The sequence below is a fragment of the Pinus tabuliformis genome, chromosome J, assembly GCF_031772625.1.
Source record: "Pinus tabuliformis cultivar Carrire ecotype Pingquan chromosome J, CPIR1, whole genome shotgun sequence".
NCBI classification, from domain to species: Eukaryota; Viridiplantae; Streptophyta; class Pinopsida; order Pinales; family Pinaceae; genus Pinus; species Pinus tabuliformis.
The window spans coordinates 733,353,751-733,374,237 of record NC_142295.1 but is presented as its reverse complement, the minus strand read 5'-3'; the positions used below and the strand labels follow the sequence as shown (position 1 = coordinate 733,374,237).

Sequence of the window (20,487 nt, the reverse complement as noted above, 5' to 3'; positions counted from 1 at the left end):
ACCCCGAGCACGAGTCTATCTTGGTGAAGAATTTGACCCCCCCCCCCCATCAGCTCATCTATGTGTGGAATCGGGTAACAATTCTTCAAGGTCCTCTTGTTTAGAGTTTTGTAGTCAATACGTATACGGAGAGTCTTGTCATTCTTCTTCACCAACACCACCGAAGAAGCAAAAGGACTAGAATTGGGTCTGATGAGCCCCAATCTGAACATCTCCTGGATATATCGCTCCATCTCATCCCAATAGGCCTTGGTATGCCTGTAAGGGGTAGTGATAATTACATGCACTACCTCCTCCAACTCAATGGTGTGCTAAAATCCCTTGTTTGGTGGTCTGCCTATAGGAACATCCCAAAAAATGGTTGGTTACCTATCCAATATCCCATGAATATATGAATGTACAGGTCGTGGCTAAGTTCCCATCTCTGTGATCCTCAGCTCCACTGCCCACCCTATATCTTAATATCGTATATCAACCTCCATACAGTGTGTTGATACGGTCTGTGGTGGGTATGAATGCATCCCCCTCAACATTGTTAGCTTTCCATATGTCCCTATGAATTCCATCTCCAACTTCCTCCTATTAGTAGTGACTCGTCCCAAGGAGTAGAGCCATTGGACACCCATCACCACATTGTGTCCATAACATCAACCACAAAAAAGTGATCAGTCACTGAATAATTTCCCATAGTTACTGTTAGACTAGGTACGTACCTAGTTCATTGCACAGTCCTATCTCCTGGTACGAGGACTAAAAAACCCTCAAATCCCTTTGTCTATATGCCTAACGCTCCACCATCTACACATCAATGAAATTGTGGATAGCCCCACTGTCCACCAAAATTGATACATGAGGCCCTTGTACCGTGCCTTCAATCCTCAATGTTAAATACTTGGGGACTCCCCTCAGTGAAGTGATGACCTCTCTAGTGAATTTATAAATGCCTCCATTCGGTTGTTGTGGTGATCCTCCTCCTCCACCTCCTCCAATAGTCTGTAGGTCACCACCTCTTACACCATCATCCTACTCATTATCATCCTTCGGTTCATTATCAGAGAACACCTCTATGTAATGGGCCTCACCCTTGGTGCACCTATGCCCAAGTGCCCATGTCTCTTGGAAAGTGAAACATAACTTTCTCTTATAAAGGTCTCTCCTATTCTCATCATCACGCTGCCCACGCCCCTGGACATGTCTCTGTGGTGGGGGTCTAGTGTCTTGATCTCTTTATGGGAAAGGGGTTCATGGTGGCACTAGTGCTCTCGTCCTGGGAATGGTATCATGCAAGTCATGTGTGTGATTGACTTCATCTCGAAGAGTGGTGGGCCTGCTCAACTTCACTAGCCCACGAAAAAGGCTCAACCAAGCCCTCCACAAATGTGTAAGCCCTCTTGGCCTTTAATAAGTTTGGAACCATCACGAACACCCTCAAAAACTCTACTATGTAATACTCGGAGTTGCTAGTCTGTTTAAGTTGGATCAACTCTTTGAAATGGGCCTCATGATTGCTTATGTTAAATTGCTCGACAATCCCCCGTGTGAAGTCCTCATAAGAGGTCACTCCAACATGCCTTAGAGTAGTCAATCCATGGAATCACTAATCATGCGCCTCCCCCTCCAAGTGCAAAGTATCCATTTTAATGGCTTCCACCTTCGTCATCTAACTAAGCTGGAAATAAGTGTTTAGTTTCTCTACCCATGCTTTAGCCATGCACTTGGATGACCCGTCAAATGTAGGGAGATAAAATCTCCCAATGGTACACTATAACTCCAAACTCTGAGTGCCTGAGCCTCTTGCACCCATTTCCTTGTCGTTTTGCATGAGATGGAAATAGTATTTAAAGCTCAGTGTAGCTCGAAACTCCTCCCCCATTGACTACCAGTCATGGAAATACTCCCCCATGGGCACCTTGACCTATCTTGTCTGCTCTCAATCTCCTGGTTGAAAAAAAACATGGGTATGGTGGATTGAGTCATCCCATTAAAAGTGTGAGGAAGGGTCAAGGGAAAATGATGATCGAACTGATGGGATGCACCTGAAATCTCCCCTATTATGAACTCCCAGTGGACAATTTTGTCCCTGTTCTGCTACTTAATTTCCTCCAAAATTTTGTTCTGCCCCTTGGCCAAATCATTCAAAGCCTTTAAGAGGATATTGAAGGTTTCCTTTTCTTTTCTCACTAGTTCCACCATGCTTTCCATTTCTATTTCTTTCTTTGGGGCCTTGTTGTGGCCAGCAACAACCCCCCTTCTTATTTTAGTTTTAACACCAATACTAAATAAGTTGGGACCCTTCATCTAAAAAATAAAAATAAATTGGAACTTGTATTCCTTTTTGAATAAATCTTACTATCATAAACTTAGGAGAACACCTGCAAAAATCCAAAAGTACTTAAGTTTTATGATGAGTTCGAGGCAAAATATTTCTCTCAATGCTAAAGCATCGCATCGCAAAAAGGCAATAATGACACCACATAAGCAAACTCCTAAGATTGCGAAATTGCGATGCGAGATCGCACACCAAAGGAACTCATTGCATCGTAGTTTTCATATGCCTCAAGGTGAAATACTTCAAAACCGACGATATGCGATAAAGCGTCTCACAAATTGCATTTCGCAGAAACACATGGTAACGAATGATTGTCAAAACATAATGGATTAGCGATATTGCGAAGAAAATTGCAAAATCGATTTATCGCAGATCTGCAGGGCACATTGTTCCAAAAAGTTTTTCGTAATCCGATGTCAAGTCATGCGCATTAATGTTAATTTAATAGGTCAGTTGATGATCATTAATGAAATAAGGTTTTGATCTAATCAAGAGGTCAGTTCATGTAGGGTGGTATATTTTATATGATTTCAACATTTAAAGCTTTCCCGTCACCTTATTCATACCATTACTCTTTCCTGAATTTGTAAAATTACAGGAACGGAAAGCAGGAAGATATACGTAGCAATATTCAAAGTGTTATGGGGAAGAAAGAAGAAGCTTTGATTTTCCGAAGTCATCTAACAAAAACACATAAGAGGCGAAAACTGGTACCAGGGAAGCTCGGATCAAGAAACAGAGGCAGTTTTCGATGCGCGATTAGCGCTAATCGCGCATCGCCGAGCAAAATCCCTTGAGAAGGAAAGCCTCTGAACGCTTAGTCGCCTGAAAGTCCGGAAAATTGTAGGAAAAAGTGCTAAAGGCTAAAAGAAAAACTCAAGTTCTAAAAACAGTGGTATTTATCAGGGATATATTTAAATGTTATGTAAATTTCTCCCAAATGCATAGCATCTACAGACCAGCTGGAGGCAAAAGGCTGAAGAAAGAGCAGAGTCCATCAATAGGTTAACCAAGTTGAATTGGGATTCTTACTGGTAGTACTTGGTTAAACCACATAGTCAATGCATGACTCTCAAATGCCTCACTAACTCTGTCGAGAAGATAGCGCCAGCACTTGTTGATTCTGTTTTTGCAGGACAACTAAAGTCGGAGGTCGGCCAACCAACTCTCCTCAAGCCGATGCTGAATGCTTGCAACCACAAAGAACAGATACATAGATAGTAACTTCCAGATTCAGTTTTAGTTTAGTTTTAGTTTCATTTTGCCTTAGATGAGGACGGTCATTTAAACCGCCTCCTATATTTTTGTATTAGACTATTTTTAGGATTTAGCTAGTAGTATTTCAACCCTTCTCATGCATTTAGAGAAGGGTCCTGAAATTTGTCAAAAACGTTTCCTCAGAACATGCACTTCTGCACCCTTAGAGGAGGTTTTGATGAATGAATGGAACAAGGTTTATTGATATCTGTGTTTAATATCTGCTACTGAAATTGCACTTTTGTACTCTTAGTAGATAATGAACTAAGAAGAGATAAATCATTATTGTTGAAGCTCATGAGTAGAACTTGTTATCAATGGTACTTTTATCTCTTAACGATTTCTGCTTATGTGTTTAAGTGATATTCATGTTCAGTTATTTATATATGAATGCTTGAATGTTTGAGTTATCATTTGCTTAATATATGAACAACTTATTATGCAATATGTTTTTCACAACTGTTCGGCTAACTTTTTATACGAAACGGTTCATCTTTATTGAATTCTTTTCTCATAGCGATTGAATGATCTTTATTACCAATTGCTGTTAGAAACTATTTTAGATTGCATCAATTGAAAGATTAAATCCCAGGTTAGTTTAGAATTAGATATTTTTGTTTATTAGAATACAATTGCATGTTATTAGTTTAGATTTAGAATAAAAGCATTTTATTTAGGAATTACTAGAAAGGAAATATCAATTCTCAACACACGCACACATAAATTGGGAAACTGGTCCCATTATCCCTAGTCGGACCCACCATCCCAAACGGAAAAGGAACTGCTAACCAAGGTCCGAACCGGGTGGGTATCCCCCTTGCTGTAGACTTGATTTTTAGGGCTTTAACAGGCCTCAAAATCAGATGTGATCTCCAACTCCCTTTCTCTGCTTTTGTACTTATGCCTCTTGTAGGTAGTGTTTTGCTTGTCTTCTAAGGTCATAGAAGATTTCTCCCACAACTGAGCCAAGACCGTGATTTGATTTCATTGTAATATTCCTACTAGGAAATAACAATGATAATCAAGCAAAGCTACAACATGCAATACAAAAATTCAGTCCATGTATAAACAACAACCATTTACTCAAAAATTGCACCAAGCTGAGCCATTTTATTAACTGAACCAAGAGGAGTACAAATATGTATGGAATAGGTGCACTTGGGCTTGCTACATCAAGCATGACAAGGTCCTAGGTGAGAAATGGTAGTGCCCAAGTGCCAGAAATGGCTCTGCTACAAGATTTGCACCCACCCAGAAAATTTGTTGCTGCTGCTAGGAAGGACCTGTTGATTTAGTGCTCCAGACTGCTCCACTTTTTTTGAGAAATTAGCTACAACCTCTACTCCACTAGCTCAACAAAACCCAGTAAGGAGTTAGGCTAGTTCCAACTGACTAGAAGCCCCCAACAATGTGCACTTCCTTCTTCAGCAAGGAAAACACACCACATAAATGAATACCCTCAAACAACCTCCCAAACTCCTAGAAACACCACAACAATTCCCCTATAAAATCTCCTCAGCCAAGCCCCAAATTCCGAACAATCCTCCTCCACAAATCTCCAATCTCTCACCACTTGCGCAGGCCAAGCCAGAGTCCCTCTGCACATAGCTTAATGGCTAGGTAAATACTGCTCCAAGCTCCCTCAACTCCAACCTCGCAAAACACTCCAAACCTCTAGCAAAAACCAAGAAGATAGCTCCCTGAAATACCCAAAATATGACATGCTTAGGAGCAATTTCTCCCACAAGTGCGTGCTCCTCTAACTGTGCCTTGTCTGCTCCCAAGGAAGTTCGAACCCTCCATAAAATCTTCCTCGATCAACTCCCATAATGCAACAAGTGATTCCCCTAGGGTGGCACTCAAAGTCCACCGAAAATGGAGGTGAGGTCTCCCCTCGTAAATCTCTTGTGCTCAACAACATGAGTAGACTGGACTAAATAGTTCTAGTGTACAAGAGGCTCAATTCTTAGTTTAGCAAAAGTCCCAAAATGATGTATGCTCCTCATATTTATCCTTGGGTTCCTTCTCTCTCCATGTGGGACCCATAATTTGTTCCCCTTATTCCCTTTCTCTCCACAAGTGGGAATTTCTCCAAGGGGTGTGTAGTCCCTCTTGGAGTGGCCCCAACTTTCCACTTGAAATTTGATTTGCCTCTTTTTTCCTATGTTTGAGCCTTATTTAATCAAAATTGCAAAGTGGGGTCCTCCTAATCCACTTTTCCTAAGTCCATCATGTCAAAATAATAAAATTGTGCAAAAATGTATTTACTTAGCAAAATTGATAAGTGGGAACATCACAAATGAGAAGTGAGGTGCATGAGTGGAGCAGGTGGCAGAAAAGTCAGAAGAAAGACTGTGTGAAAGGCCACCAATCACTTTAGAAATTACCTCGAAAGGGTCTGAAAGACCTTCCATGTCTTTCTTTGGTGACATGATAGGTGGAGGGGAAAATTCTTATTGCAAAGTAAAGATCTGACCACGAGGTGGACTAAGCTCATAGTCCTCATTGTCATGTTCACAACAAGTCAACTTACAGAGAAACCAAGGGAAAACTTAATGGAAAAGGGGGGACCAGAAAAGCACAGTATACCATATATGCACAGGAGGGAATGACGTGGAGCAAAGAGTTGAGGAGGAAGAAAACAAAGGAATAACCCTTTGTTGGATGACGAGAGAGTTAGGGATTGTAGGAAAGGTAAAACCCATTACCTTAGCGAAACAAAACCAGAAGAAAGAACCGAGAGAAGCCAAAACTCATAGCTACCAAAACCCTCCATTGGTTGTAGCCCCATAACCCCTTCTTTCGTCAATTTATTATCATTTTTATGAATAAAAAAAGTTTCATTCATTTCACAATGCATGCGGATGTTATCCATAACTTCTTGTTTAATTTTCTGGTAGCGCTCAACAAAAGATTTCTCATAAATGATCAATTATTGCAATTATGATTATTTATATATTGAAATTACGAGGAATGAGTAGATAAATGATTGTTTGCTTTTTTGGTTTAGTCAAATGTAGTTTCCAAACTTTATGTACCTTTAGTAGTTTAATTAAATTAACCATCAAACCTTGAACCTAACATTAATAAAAAATGATTATTATAGTTTTATTTATCAAAATTATAATAAAAGCATAGTCTAACTTATAGATGAAATAACTTTTTTCACTAGAATCCAGTGGTACAATTTCAAGCAAGATTGTGATTTTTTGTTATTTAAATTACATTTTTGAATACATAAATGGATTCAACGCCCTAAAAACCATTGGGACATTTGAATTCTAGACATTAAACACCTTAAACTCAAGTTTTTACAAATATGTGTCATATTTTCATTAAAATTAACCATTTTTTATTTTTATTTTTATTTTTTTGGGTGAAAAAGGTCATTTTGTTTATAAATTAGACTACACTTTACAATAGTTGTTATTATTATTATTATTATTATTGTTATTTATTAAATTTATAATAAATGCAATGCTATTTATTTATTGAATTTATAACAAATATTATTTTTTCAACTTCACAAATTTATCAATATTCATTGGGTTAAGTTAAACTAAGTGCCATACCTTAAATCTAATAAAATTGGTAAATACTAAATATAACTTACTAAATAAATGAACTAAATTTTTTTCATATATATATATATATATCAAGAAAGCTAGTTACATTAGGAAGCCAAAAACCTCAAATAACAACTTCAACATTTTTTATGTCACACACTGCAATTGTTTATGGGATTTTATTTTTCTCCTTTCTACCACGTACATTAACCCAACTTACAAAGTTATTTGTTGCAATAGAGGATAAGGCCATATCCTCATTTTTAGAGCAAGCTCCATTGTTACTAGCTTCGCTAAGTATGGAATTTCTTTATCATTATAAGAGTGGTCAAACTTGTGGGTGTGCTTTTGCTCGCTGATTGCAGGTGTGATTATTGCTGATGCTTTTTCATTATCCTTTGCCATAAGATTATCCTTCGCTAAGGGATGAGGTGGATCCACAGGGGATTGAACAGGATATTGAGAAGCCGAGGTGTCGAGGTTATCTTCTACTATTAGGAACATTCTTTTTTTGGCTTGCATAATTCTTCACACTTGTTGTTTCTTTCTGATATCGCCATCCACGATTGGGTTTGACTCTTAGGAGCTAGACAACCCTTTTGAGGAAAGGCATGCATTCTAAAGATGCCCAGGCTGTTGACAAATTCTACACTTGAAAGTTGTGTTTTCATAATCCAAAGGTTGAAGGTATTCCTTTACAACCCACTTGAGAATGGTTTTATCTAGTTATCCTTCACTAAAATCCAATTCAACACACATACAAACGAATGAGATAAACCCATTAGCTAATTTTTCAGTATCTAATTTGATGAAGCGACGAATTGGGTTTCCAATGTCTTCAAGGAAGTCTAGCCAGATCCACTAGAGGGGTAAGTTTGGGAGCCTTAACCGTACGAGGGTTGCTAGAGACTTCATGGAAAGAGGGTTAAATTATGGAAACCATGGCTGAATCGAAAGACCTACACAACCACAAAACCAGGGCCCTTGGTCGAAAACCCTTTGTTGGTCTTCGAGATCCTTAAAGGCTACCACAAAAAACCCTTTAGAAAAAAATAACAGATCCAAATTCTAGGTTCAGTTCTGATGAACCTAAGCCTAGAGGGTAGAAGCCAAGGGCCAGAATCCATTGAATTGACATATAATTGCTCACCGTTTATACTCTACTATCTTCATCTAGGTATAAATCTCGTTCCATCAAGCGTTGCGGTGTTAGATGAATCCTCCACCACAAAAGCTTGGCCTAAAAGATACTTAGGAGTCTGAGAGTTGGAATCAAGCTTAAGGGTATCTTTGAATGACAAAGGTTTTGAAGCAAAGGATGCCCCACCTTACTTGTCACCTCCATTCAGGCGTGCAATGAGGGAAATTGAGGCACCCTTCTTAATCCCATACACTCTGATTTCATTTGTCAACCTTAATTGCCTCCCTTTGAAAAGGAGCCTCGTCGTCCTTGTGGGAATTCCAGTTAGCTTTTGAATATTGTCTTTGAGTGAAGAAACCGCATACCCATCACTGACCTTGAAGCATAGGGACTTTCCAGACAAATTTTTAATGAAAATTGGGAATTTTTGAGCATCAAAATCCCCAACATCAATCTTTAGTGAGATGGAATCTGGATTTGGGGACAAAGGATCCATCTTAGGAAAGCAACTCGAGAGATTCCTAACAAACCTAGGAACCAAATCTGGCTAGAGAATTATGTCAAACATTTCGCTGGCAATCCCACACCACCCATGAAGAACTCAGACAACCATTTTGACAAACAAATTGCAAGGAAACTTCTTGCACATGTGTTCGTCACTCCCCGAGGTCCTCTTGTGCACTAAGGCCAATTTGAAGTTCATACCAAACAAAACTCCAAGAACTAGCAAGTGTACGCCTCTAGTCATGCTACGCTCACCTTCTACCAATCCCACTACATCCATCTTGAAGACATTGGACAAGGGTATTGACCCCTATCACTGTGTTTGCAAATGGGTACCTTCCACTCACAAACTACAAGGCCAACCATGATACCATAACTCTGGACAAGCTTAGAGACCAAACAAAAAGGAGGGTCAATGGTCGAAGCCATAGATCGCTTGTAAGATCTCTTGATAGTCTGCAACAGAGGGTCATTTGAACCTGGAACATCTTATAGCCTGAATCCATTTACATTTGTTGCCTGAGAGGGAGAAGAGTTTGTCATCCTCTATCTTGTGCCCTCCCCACTGAGTATTACAATGCCATGACTTGCAACGACGCCATCCAAAAATTTACTAAAACACAAAACCCTAACACGCGTCTCCATCACTCCCAGAATAATATAATTATTTAATAAATTATCAATATATTTATATATTTTGATTTTAATCAACTAAATTATATAAAAAAATTTCAAAACTAAAAATTCAAAATTCAAATCAATCGAACAAAATTATATATTTCAAAATATTCATGCCAAATTCACGCGAATTGTTTTTTAAAATGATATATCTCAAATATTCATACCAAATTGAAGGGAATGGTTTTTTTAAATTATATATCTTAAAATATTCATACCAAATTCAATGGAAAATTTTGATATATTTTTTGTAATTGAGTTTATCCTCTTATAAATTCACTTAATTGATATTTTTTTTGTAATCGAGTTTATCCTCTTATAAATTCACTTAATCGCATGAAAAAGTCGAGCATACCATTCCAATGAGTTAAACAGGTATTGTTCATTTATTTGCAGGGAAAGAAAAGCATAATGATCCAATGAGTTAAATGGCGGAAAGGTTTTGCGCACACGATTGATTTTATATTTGAAGCGCGAAAACATCAGGAGTCTTAATATGACATTGACGGGTGTGTGTGACTCTCAATTGAAAGATAAAACTTATTATTCCCAGAAAAAGAATAACAGGATGCAGTCGTCAACCCAACTACCACTTTTATCTTTCACGTGAGAGCTCTCCCTGTTTCAAATCTACTATTCTTCACCCTCATTTCGCTTTCCTGCTGACACCGACCTAGGATGTAATCGATCACAAAGTATAAATGGAAGCGCCTCTATGAGAAGTACAACTCCGAGAACGAATCACATAGGATACAGAGAAGAATAGAAGTTGTGAATCCTTTAGAAGTTACAGGCAACCGCCATTAAATTGCACAACTTACTTGTCACTTCTCATTGTGATCTTGTTCACAACTTTCATCCAAGTCAAGTGGACTTAATCCAGCCATTTTATGGAAGCAGACAAATTACCCTAAGAGTGCATGCTTTCTGGCCTCGGCTGCCTAATTTGGCTGTTATTCGAGACACGCGATGTGGAACTTATTTATTTTTATTACCGGCTAAATTTTGGAGACAGATTCGAAAAGTTGCAGCGGCATTGGCAGGATTCAGACCTCTGCTGCTAAGCCTTGTACAATGCTTTAAATTGCCTAAAATGCCAAGAGCGCTGTTGAATTCGACAGGAAAACTGCTGCTCCTGGTGACGGAATGCGGCCTTTTGACGGAACCGGCATGACGAAAAGTTCGGCGATGTCCATGGCGGTTAATTCAGGGGAGGCTTCCTGCTCGCAGCCATTGGATGATCCGTCGCCCGACGCTTTGAAAAATACACCCTCAAATATTGCGAGACTGGAGGACATTATTGATCAGTGCGAGGCTCGACAGAAGTACCTTGCACAGACGAAGAGTCCGTCCGATGGGGAAGACGTCAGGTGGTACTTCTGCAAGGTTCCTCTCGCTCCGAACGGTGAGTCCTCTTAATTTCTACTAAATTTGCCTCTAACCTGATGTGACTGTAAGATACTATTATATCAAATCGTGTAAACTTTTTTAATTGGAGCAATGAGATTTGAAGATTGGTTAATAATTTTGAAAATAATGGCTAAAATTCTATGATATGAATATCCTTTCTTATCTAGATGATGATGATTTTCTTTTAAATAAGTCTTATTGCTAGGGTGGAAAGGCCGGGGATTAAGGAATTTATAGCGAATGCTTCAATGGCTTTTCTGCAATCTTACATCTGTTAACAAGCAGAATTCTGTAGAATATTTTCTGAAACAAACCGGAATTCATGCAACATATCACTTATTTCTAAAAGGCTTCGGAGTTCATGTGAAATGAAATGAAATATGCTAACTCTAGTCAAGGTTATATCATTTTGCTCAATCTTAAAGTTGATCCCGATTTACTTCAGGATAACATGGGAAAATAGGATAAAACTGCTATAATCAGAAAATTTGTAAGTCAGGAATGGGTCTCACAACAAGCCATCTGGAACAGAAACTTTAGTGTTTAATCAGAAAAGATTATGTATATATTTTATAAAAAACTGTATGATGATTTTTACATAGAGGGCCCCTGGCTTATATACGGCCTTGAGTGCCTTTTCATGGAAGGGCATGATATTACCTTATTAGATTATAATTACAAAATTACAAATTTTTACATAACACCATCCCATTCTCAGTTGAGCGAGAGGCTAAAGGAAAAATCAATATTATGTGGACTGGTGATTGACTGCATTGTAAACTTACTTCTTTACATCAGGGTAGATGTTCTTTCATGGGAGGACTTGGACTAGGCTCAAAAATTGGGTCAGAGGTGAAAAGCATATTAAGTGGATTGAAATTAAAAATGTAAGGCAATCGCTGGCTAATTTTAGAGAACAATCAGTTATTGAAACCTTGCAGGCAAACATGTAATGGTTCATGCATGTGAAAATTCTTACACTTTGAAAGAACCCCTACTGCAGCAAATTTGAATTTACTTCACCTACTTGATTTTAATTACATTCATAAATTTATTCTTCCGAATACTGAAGCAAATTACTTCTGCAGCCTACACTACTTAAATTTGATTTGCATGAAACAGACAATTGAGCAAAGAATAAGATACATAGGACACACTTATTTTTGGACACAATAGTCCTTGGAAAATCCAATGTGGGAAATCCGGTGCAACAGTTCTGAGTGTTTATTATTACGCTAAGTCACCTGACATGGGGATTCGAGATTCGTAGGATACGGGGATTCGAGTGTCGGATTCGGACACGTTGACCCCCCGGAACATGACACGTAGGATTCGTTATATATTATTTTATTATATATATATTAAACCACTTCCTCTTAGAGTGCCCCACGTACAACCACATTAGATCTCAGTTTCACAATCTTTGTTACAACACTGACCTTCCTAGCCTTTTACAATGTCAGAATTATAGTGAGCTCGGGAGGCTTCTCTCCAAGCTTTTTGAGCGTAGGAATAAAATCTTAAATCAAAATAAATAATTTGTTTCTTTAGGCCCGATAGATCAATGTTTGGTCTTAGCGGACGTTAACCATCATCATCATCATCATCAAAAATTAGATATTTCTTACACAAATTCTCATTAATGATACAAATTCATTGATTTCAAACATAGATCTTCATCTAGATGTTAGTTTTACTATTTACAAAGTAAGTTAGTAACATTATAGCATGCATAGTACATACAAAATTCAAATATCTGTGTAAACCCTCACAAACCTCATAAACCCTCACAAACCTCATAAACCTCATAAACCCTCACTCATAGATCTTCATCTAGATGTTAGTTTTACTGTTTACGAAGTAAGTTAGTAACATTATAGCATGCATAATACATACAAAATTCAAATCTCTGCATAAACCCTCGCAAACCTCATAAACCCTCCCAATCCTCATAAACCCTCATAAACCCTCACAAACCTCACAAACCCTCACAAACCTCATAAACCCTCCCTCATAAACCTCATAAACCCTCACTTTTTTGGGATTCGAATCCCAAAATTGGGACACAACCGGGATTTGATGGTGTCCTGTTAGGACACGTGGTGTCCCATTTTAGGATTCGAATTCCCATCAAATCATGTCGGATTCGTGGGATTCAGACACGTGGCCTGTTTTGGACGAATCCGGTTTCATAGTTATTATGTAGGAGAAATATCTGAATACAAATCTAGGATGCTCATCTGGCAATCCTTTATAGAGGAAATACTGGCGGAAAATCTGAGTGAGTTTTATTTCACTTCACCCGACAAAATTCCGGCTGATTCGACACAAGGCTTGCTAACCCCGACTATTTTTGCGTCAACCTTGCATCACCTCTTCTGACCTCTGTGTCAACTATCCTGGTTGTTCCGGCAGTTCTTGACAGTTCCGACTGTTCCCAATAGTTCTGGATTCTGCGTGACATACAACTTTTCTGTTTTGCGCTGGCACTTCTGGCTTTGCGTCAGGACTGCGTGGGCCCAAATTGGCCCAACGTCAGCTCCTCCCGACTTTTGTGCTGCCTCTTTGCAAGCTCTCTCCGCCTCTCTGTCAGTATTCTCCGGAAAGCCCTTTTTCTGGATTCTCACTGCCCCTCTGCTACAAAATGATCACTTAGTTCGAATTTCTCAACTTCTTAGCCCCATAAATTGAACTCCAGATTGTTGGACACCTAATCCTAAGTGGGTTAGTGTGGAAGTCGAATGGACAAAAGGAGTCCAAGAGACCTTGGGATGTGGAACCCAATGGTCAGATATTGTACTATAAATGTATATCAGTTGTTAATAAAAAATGTACTGCATGTTTTATCTTTCATATCTCTCTTGCTGTCCATGTGTGTTTAACATGGTATCAGAGCGGGCGAATTCTGACCCTGCTCCAATTTGAGCCCCTGGTTTTGTCAGTTTTTCTCTATTGGCTCTACCCTACTTGCCAAAACTTGAGTGCTCTAATTGCTTGCATGACCTAACTGCTCTAATTGTCTGCATGACCTAACGCTCCACTAATTTGGGCTCTGTCAGAAACACATTTTCTCATTTCTGGGCATTCTCTGCAATTGTCAGCGCTCTTTCTTTGCAACGTCCACTGTTCCTGGCCATTTCATTAATTATAACCGCTGTCCTTATTTTCTGTGCACTGAATGCTCTGCTGCAATTGCTGGTTTGACTGAACAGCGCCGGTTTGCTGCAACTCTCATTCACCCGTGCTTGCTTTGACCCTATCCGTTAGCCTGTAATTGATTTCTGCGTTGATATTGGCCAACCTATACATTTTCTAATTTACGCACAGGGCTTTCCATATTCTTTCCTTGTTCCGCGCACGATTCTTGGGCGTAATCAAAGCTATTATCCAATCTCTCCATCGCCTGTTGTTACCGTTCACTGGGTTCGTTGTTGTTTTCGGGAGTTTGGAGATTTGGTATCCTGCATGAAGGACTACCATATGCTCGGTAACAAGAAAGTCCTTCTTGGTATCGAAACTAGAGGCCTGCAAGGACTCTGCATCAACAATTCGAAATTCTGCACAAAGTCATATCGTTGATAAAACTACCAGTGGCCCATGTGGGTCTAGCTCTCGCCCAGTTTCAAGTTCAGGAACTGAGCGTGCTCCAAGTGTGTTTAAACCTTCGCAGTTTAGGGTTCAAAAAAAACGTTAAGATTTCTCAGTTGGAGGGCATAACATTGTTGTGCCTACGGAAGGAAACTCGACAAGCGGTGCACCATCTGCAGAATTAGGAAGCCGAGAAAGCGAATCCAAGAAAGTCCTTCAACAAAAAAAAAGGGTTTGGTGATGACTCCCCTCAGGAAGAAGGCTGTAAAGCGTGGAACTGGAGAAGAGAGTGGAAACGTGGTGGCCTCTCTAGTTTGATATACAGTCTTTGATGGTTCTTGAAAGAGATAATTGACTGCAGCTATTCGTGTGGGAACCAATACGTATTCTGTCACTGTCACGGCTCCTCCCAATAGAATATTGCACCACCAGCTTATTACATGTTGTTTTTGCTGACACGGGGCATCCCCGGCTTCGCAGCTTGGATTCAAATAGCGAATTAGAGACGAGGCAGACAATGAGCGCTCTGTCGGAGCTCTAGATAGTGAGTGTGGGTATGATTTGAAATAGCCACTCATTGCTATGTAAATTTGAAATATATATACCCATTGTTTATGTCTATTATGGTGAAGCGTTTTTTAAAACAAACAAACTTGCTCACTTGTTGTTGCTGTTGCTGAATAACGCCGCTACTGCTCTGCTTGAGGGGTTTTCCGATCTTGCTGCTCTGCCTGTTGATACTGAGAGTGTGAGAGTTTTTGCTACTGTTGATATTGTTGGGCCTTGCGCCACCGCTGCTGCTGCTGCTTACGTTTCCTTCCATTTTGTGTCACTCCTTCCCTGCCATTCAAAAATCTTGCAGGACGTTTATTTCTCCAGACGGTGACACTGGGGGAGGCCAAAGGAAAACTTCTATTTGGGCGTCCCAAGTGAAGGATCAGAAGCAACAAGGCTGTTTTGGGGTGCGTACATTCCCCAGAAAAGACTTGATTTAAGGATGTGTAAACCCTGTTTCGGGTATGTTTGGGGGTTTCTACAATGAAAGATCAGAAGAAAGGTAGGTTGCTTAGGATGTATTCTATCTGAAATACTCTTGTTATGGTATATGAAAAACCTAAAGAAATCCAGTTTTGGGCATATATGTAGGCATAGAAATTCCAGTTTTGTGTATATATACAGCCCTCATAAGTCCAGGGATATATACAGCCCTAAACATTCAAGTTTTGGGTCAAATTCAGGTGCCTAATTCTCCTACTTTTTGGAATTTATAAATTCAACCTGAAGAAATCCTCTTTTGGGATAGTATGGATTTCCCGAAATTCCTGTTTTGAATTTTAATTAGCCAACACAGATACTGTTTTGGGTGCTTTTGCCTGCCATTTTGTGAATGCGGATTTTGATCACGAGGCTAAACGCTGTTTTGGGGGGAGGACTGCATTTGAAGATCAACAACAAGAAAGTTGATTTGGTATTATATTCAGCTTCTCTGTAGAGAAAAACCTATTTTGGGCTACATATATTCAAACACCCACCACAAATCCTCTTGTGATATTGTCGGTAGAAAAAGTCCAATTTTGTAGTTTTTGGCTTGAGACTACTTTGACGTAAGATTTTGAGATTCCCCATATTTTTTGTGGGGTATACTACAATTGGAGGATTGATTGGAACAACAGAGTTCAATGTTCATAAGCATTGGGGGCTGATTATATTCTTTAAAGTTGCGGTTATTTGGCATTGTGTGAGATATTTGTGCAACATTGTCATTAAATGGAACAAATTGATGATGCATTACAGTTATTGAATAGTCTAATCTTTTCCACTGTTGATGGGATGGTAAAAGTCAGTAAGGAAACTCTTATTAACATTCAAACTTGCTTGCAAAATGTACAAGACAAAGTTGATTTTTTGCAGCTCGAATCCCAACTACAACAAGAAGAACTAAAACAGTGGAGTCATCATTCTGAATCTGTTTCTGTTCAGAACTTTGAGACAACCACCCATAAACAGCAAGTCAATAATGTTACTGTTCATTCAAATAAAGTAGCAGTTGTACATGCAGATGCAGAAACTCAGTGTGCACTTCCCAAGCCCATCATCAGACCTTGGGAACAACTTGTCCACAACAAGCACAGAACTGGTCTTGGATATGACAAGGACTTGTCCTTTCATATTCCAGACTATGCTAAGCCCATTCAGTTTCAGAGTGCTGGATTCATTCATAACAGTTCACCTGCTCCTCATGACAGTTCACCTCTAGCTGTTCCAGATTCTGCCCCTCTTCCACAGCAACAACAACAACAACAAAAACAACAGATCGTGAAATGCCAACACTGTGACCGAGTTGGCCATTTGAAAGATCATTGTTTTGATCTTCATCCATGTAAGCACTGCATAAAACTAGCCATTCTCCACACAGATGCTTCAGCAACAAACACCCTGCAAGAACAAAGATTCATCTTGGATGGATCGCTTCTTGGCAATGGGCATCAACAACCAAGAAGATATTCCAAACACATGTCAGAACTTGTTCCAGAATATTGAACAATCTTGCAGTTGAGTTTTCTCCATCATCTCACCTTGTATCTGACAGGGGGGAAATGATGGTCATCTACAAGCTTCAAAGCCACATCAAGCGAGCCTGAGCCACAATGCCACACCAGTTTTAGAGTTGTAGCCAAAAGCAAAGATGCCCCTGAACATGCCTTCAGTTGGCAATCTGGGACACTTCCTCTAGCATAAGACTTCAGCTTCTTGCCAGTTTTGGAAGAATTCCAGGAACAAAATTGAGGACACTTCCTCTAGCAGAAGACACCAGCTTCTTGCCAGTTTTGGAAGAGTTCCAGGAATTGCATTAAGCATTCCAGAGTTGTTGGTCATCCTTAAACCATCACAGGTTGAGACTTCCCTTTTAGGTTGAAGTTCTCCCTTTTATGCGGGGTGAGACCTCCCTTTCATGGTTGAAGGTTTCCCTCTTCAAAACAATAAAAGCACTTCCTCTAGCAGAAGACTTCAGCTTCTTGCCAGTTTTGGAAGAGTTCCGGGAACTGCACTAAGCGTTCCAGTGTTGGTGGTCATCCTTAAACCACCGCCCTTTATACCAACATTTCATAGAGCACATTCAGCCTAGTGCTGCCATGCATTTTTTGCACATTTTGTATTACAGCTCTCTTCTTGGACTCATACATAACCCTTCGGATTAAGGGGGGAATGTTGGACACCTAATCCTAAGTGGGTTAGTGTGGAAGTCGAATGGACAAAAGGAGTCCAAGAGACCTTGGGATGTGGAACCCAATGGTCAGATATTGTACTATAAATGTATATCAGTTGTTAATAAAAAATGTACTGCATGTTTTATCTTTCATATCTCTCTTGCTGTCCATGTGTGTTTAACACAGATCAATTCTCTCTCTCTCTCTCTCTGTATTTCCAAATGAACCCCAAGCCTCCATTTTATACTTTTCCTATTGAGTCTTCAATGGCCGAGATTAAGTCTCTAATCAACGACTGAAATTAAAACATGAATTGATCCGCCTTCTAGATCATTCTCACCCATATTTTGGTTAATACCCATTAATATTTTAATTTCCCTAAGTTTAGACTTAGGAACTCCATTAAAAATATTAATTATTTTAATAAAATACAATTCGGGTGGAATTTCACCAAATGGTTTCTGGGTTCTTTAGAACTCATGTGCCTTAGCCTCTCCACCAATTTTCAAGGCTAGAGCACTTCCGATGCTACCAAAAACTAACACTCCCTCTTAGCGAGGAAAGTGCTCTAGCAACAGTGTCCACCTGCATGCTGCTCTGTTTCTGAAGCACCGCCCTTCTGCATCGCTGCTGCCACCAACACTGTGCTGCTGTTGATACTGTATTGCTGCCCATGACACTGCCACTGCCACTGCTACATCTGTACTATAGCGCCCTCTCAAACACTGCTTTTGCTATGCTGCTAGCACTGCCACTGCTAACATTGCATTCGTACTGCAACTCAGTTGCAGAGAGAAGCAACTGAAAAAACCCAAAATTAACTAAACTTAACTCTCTCTTATATTAATACCCATTAGAGAGAATTGATGGGTATTAATATTATCCCAAGTCTAAACTTAGGGAAATTAAAATATTAATGGGTATTAAGATTCAGAGGGTCAGAAGCAGCACAAAGCAAGGTTGGTAGTAATACAATGAATGTGGAATCTGATTGCTGCTGATTCTAACCCTCTGAATCTTCTGCACTGCTGCTGATTCCTGCACTGTGCCAAATGCACTGCTGCCAACCTTGCTCTGTGTGGATTAATCATTGGTCCCTAGCTACTGCATCTGTCCTCCAAACACTTCACTGCATCATCTGACACTAAGTCCATCTCGCTATTGCTGAATCTTGGGCTCTCGTAGCAAGGAATTGATCCAAGAGGTTTTCTACTCAAGGATCCTACCCATATGTAGTCCTCCCGACTACAGCTCAATATTGCCCCATCTCACTCCTGGAGATGCGTGGGCACTCATGGCAAACTCATCCTCATCCTCATTATCTTTGCTGAAGCAGCCTTAGGATCATGTTTCTCATCCTTGTCCTTTTTCTTCAAAGGACACTGGGATGCATAGTGGTCCAACTCGCCACAGCTGAAACATTTCACCTTCGAAATGTCCTTCTTGTCCCTTCGGCTTCAGTTGCCCCTTAATTTTATTAACCAACAATGTTCTTTTACAAACTTGGAGTGAAGGAAATCTGGAAATGAATTATGAAGTTGACATTGTCAAATATGCCCTCCTAGAAATGACCATAACCCCAAATCCAAGCAGCTCGACCCATGTTATCTTGGCACTGCTTTTGGCCACAAAAAATTGCATCTCATCTCTTTTTCCAAGTCCAAATTGGCCCAACAACAAATCTGGGCAGTATTCGACCCTCTGAAGGAAAATAGCTTGGCTATTTGTAAAAAACTTGGCACACCCACAAAGAAATTGACCATTGGAACATGCAATTCGGCCCTCACAAAATTTTGGACACACCATAGAAAATTTGGCACCTGTTGGAGATGATTTCGGCCTGCTCCAAAGGTACTCGGCCTCCCTGCAAATAGCACAACGAATTCGACTTCTCTTAGATAGCGACTTGGCCCTTGGAAAATGCCCACAAATCTGCCTTTTTAAGCAAAGAAATTTGATCCCTTTCCTCAATCAGCAATTTGCCCACGAATTGTAGCTCAATACTAACTCGACCCCCTCTAAGTCTAGTACTTGACCCACCTCCAATTCGGCCTTGGGTATGGAAGAAATTGCGGCCCTTCTTTCGACCTCTGTAGGTGAGCTCAGTGTCCCTAAAATTTCGGCCCTCACAGTCCAAATTTTTTGGCCCTTTCCAAGGCTTCAGTTTTCCTTAGTAAATGGTCCCTTCTTGCAAATAAGATTTGCTCTAGAACTCTTGCAGGAAGATAAGTGAATTCCCGCAAGTAACATCTAATTAGGGTGACAATTAAATTCACCGAAATTGGAGATCCAACTAGGTTAGCAATTAAATCTACTGAAACTGGGTGGAGAATCTCCCTTGAAATGCTCTGGGTGAACTCACCTAAGCTCTTCCTCAGTTGCAATTAGAAAATGATTAGTTAGAATATCCTTCCAAAATGAGCCCCTTTCCCTTTTTATAATTTCCTTTTGTGGGTCCCTTTTTAATTTAAAATTTAGTTGACTTGTTTGCCACCTTTTTACCAGATTATAGAATACCAAAATAACCCTTTTGCCACCCTTTTGCCAAAATTGACCAAAATTGCCAAAAATGGATAAAATATGCAGTTGTTCAAAATGGTGGGGACATTACATTATGACAATCTAACCCCAATAGAATGTGTGCCACAAACCTCACAAATGGTACAAAATTTGTCCAACAAGAATAAGAGGGGATTATAAACCCAGCCAACAAGAAATGACAGTCCCAAATAAGAAATCGAATCCCTTTTCCAATAGCTACTTGTCCTCTTTACAATGATTACAACTTGGCCCTCTTCAACAATG

General features: G+C 39.7%; 1 protein-coding gene across 5 annotated transcripts in view; it reads left to right on the top strand.

The window, feature by feature from the left end:
* The first annotated feature begins 9,998 nt into the window (after positions 1 to 9,998).
* The window catches only part of SGR2 (shoot gravitropism 2 (SGR2)), a 444,740-nt gene continuing 434,251 nt past the window's right edge, over positions 9,999 to 20,487 (top strand). For 3 of the 5 annotated variants that reach the window (XM_089378380.1, XM_089378378.1, XM_089378377.1), the window contains exon 1: positions 10,000 to 10,880. In XM_089378380.1, coding sequence (XP_089234506.1) covers positions 10,622 to 10,880 — 259 coding nt within the window. In that variant the 5' untranslated portion in view covers positions 10,000 to 10,621. Of the gene's footprint in view, positions 10,881 to 20,487 lie in introns of all 5 variants that reach the window. The other 2 variants (XM_089378379.1, XM_089378376.1) reach the window with 1 other exon arrangement.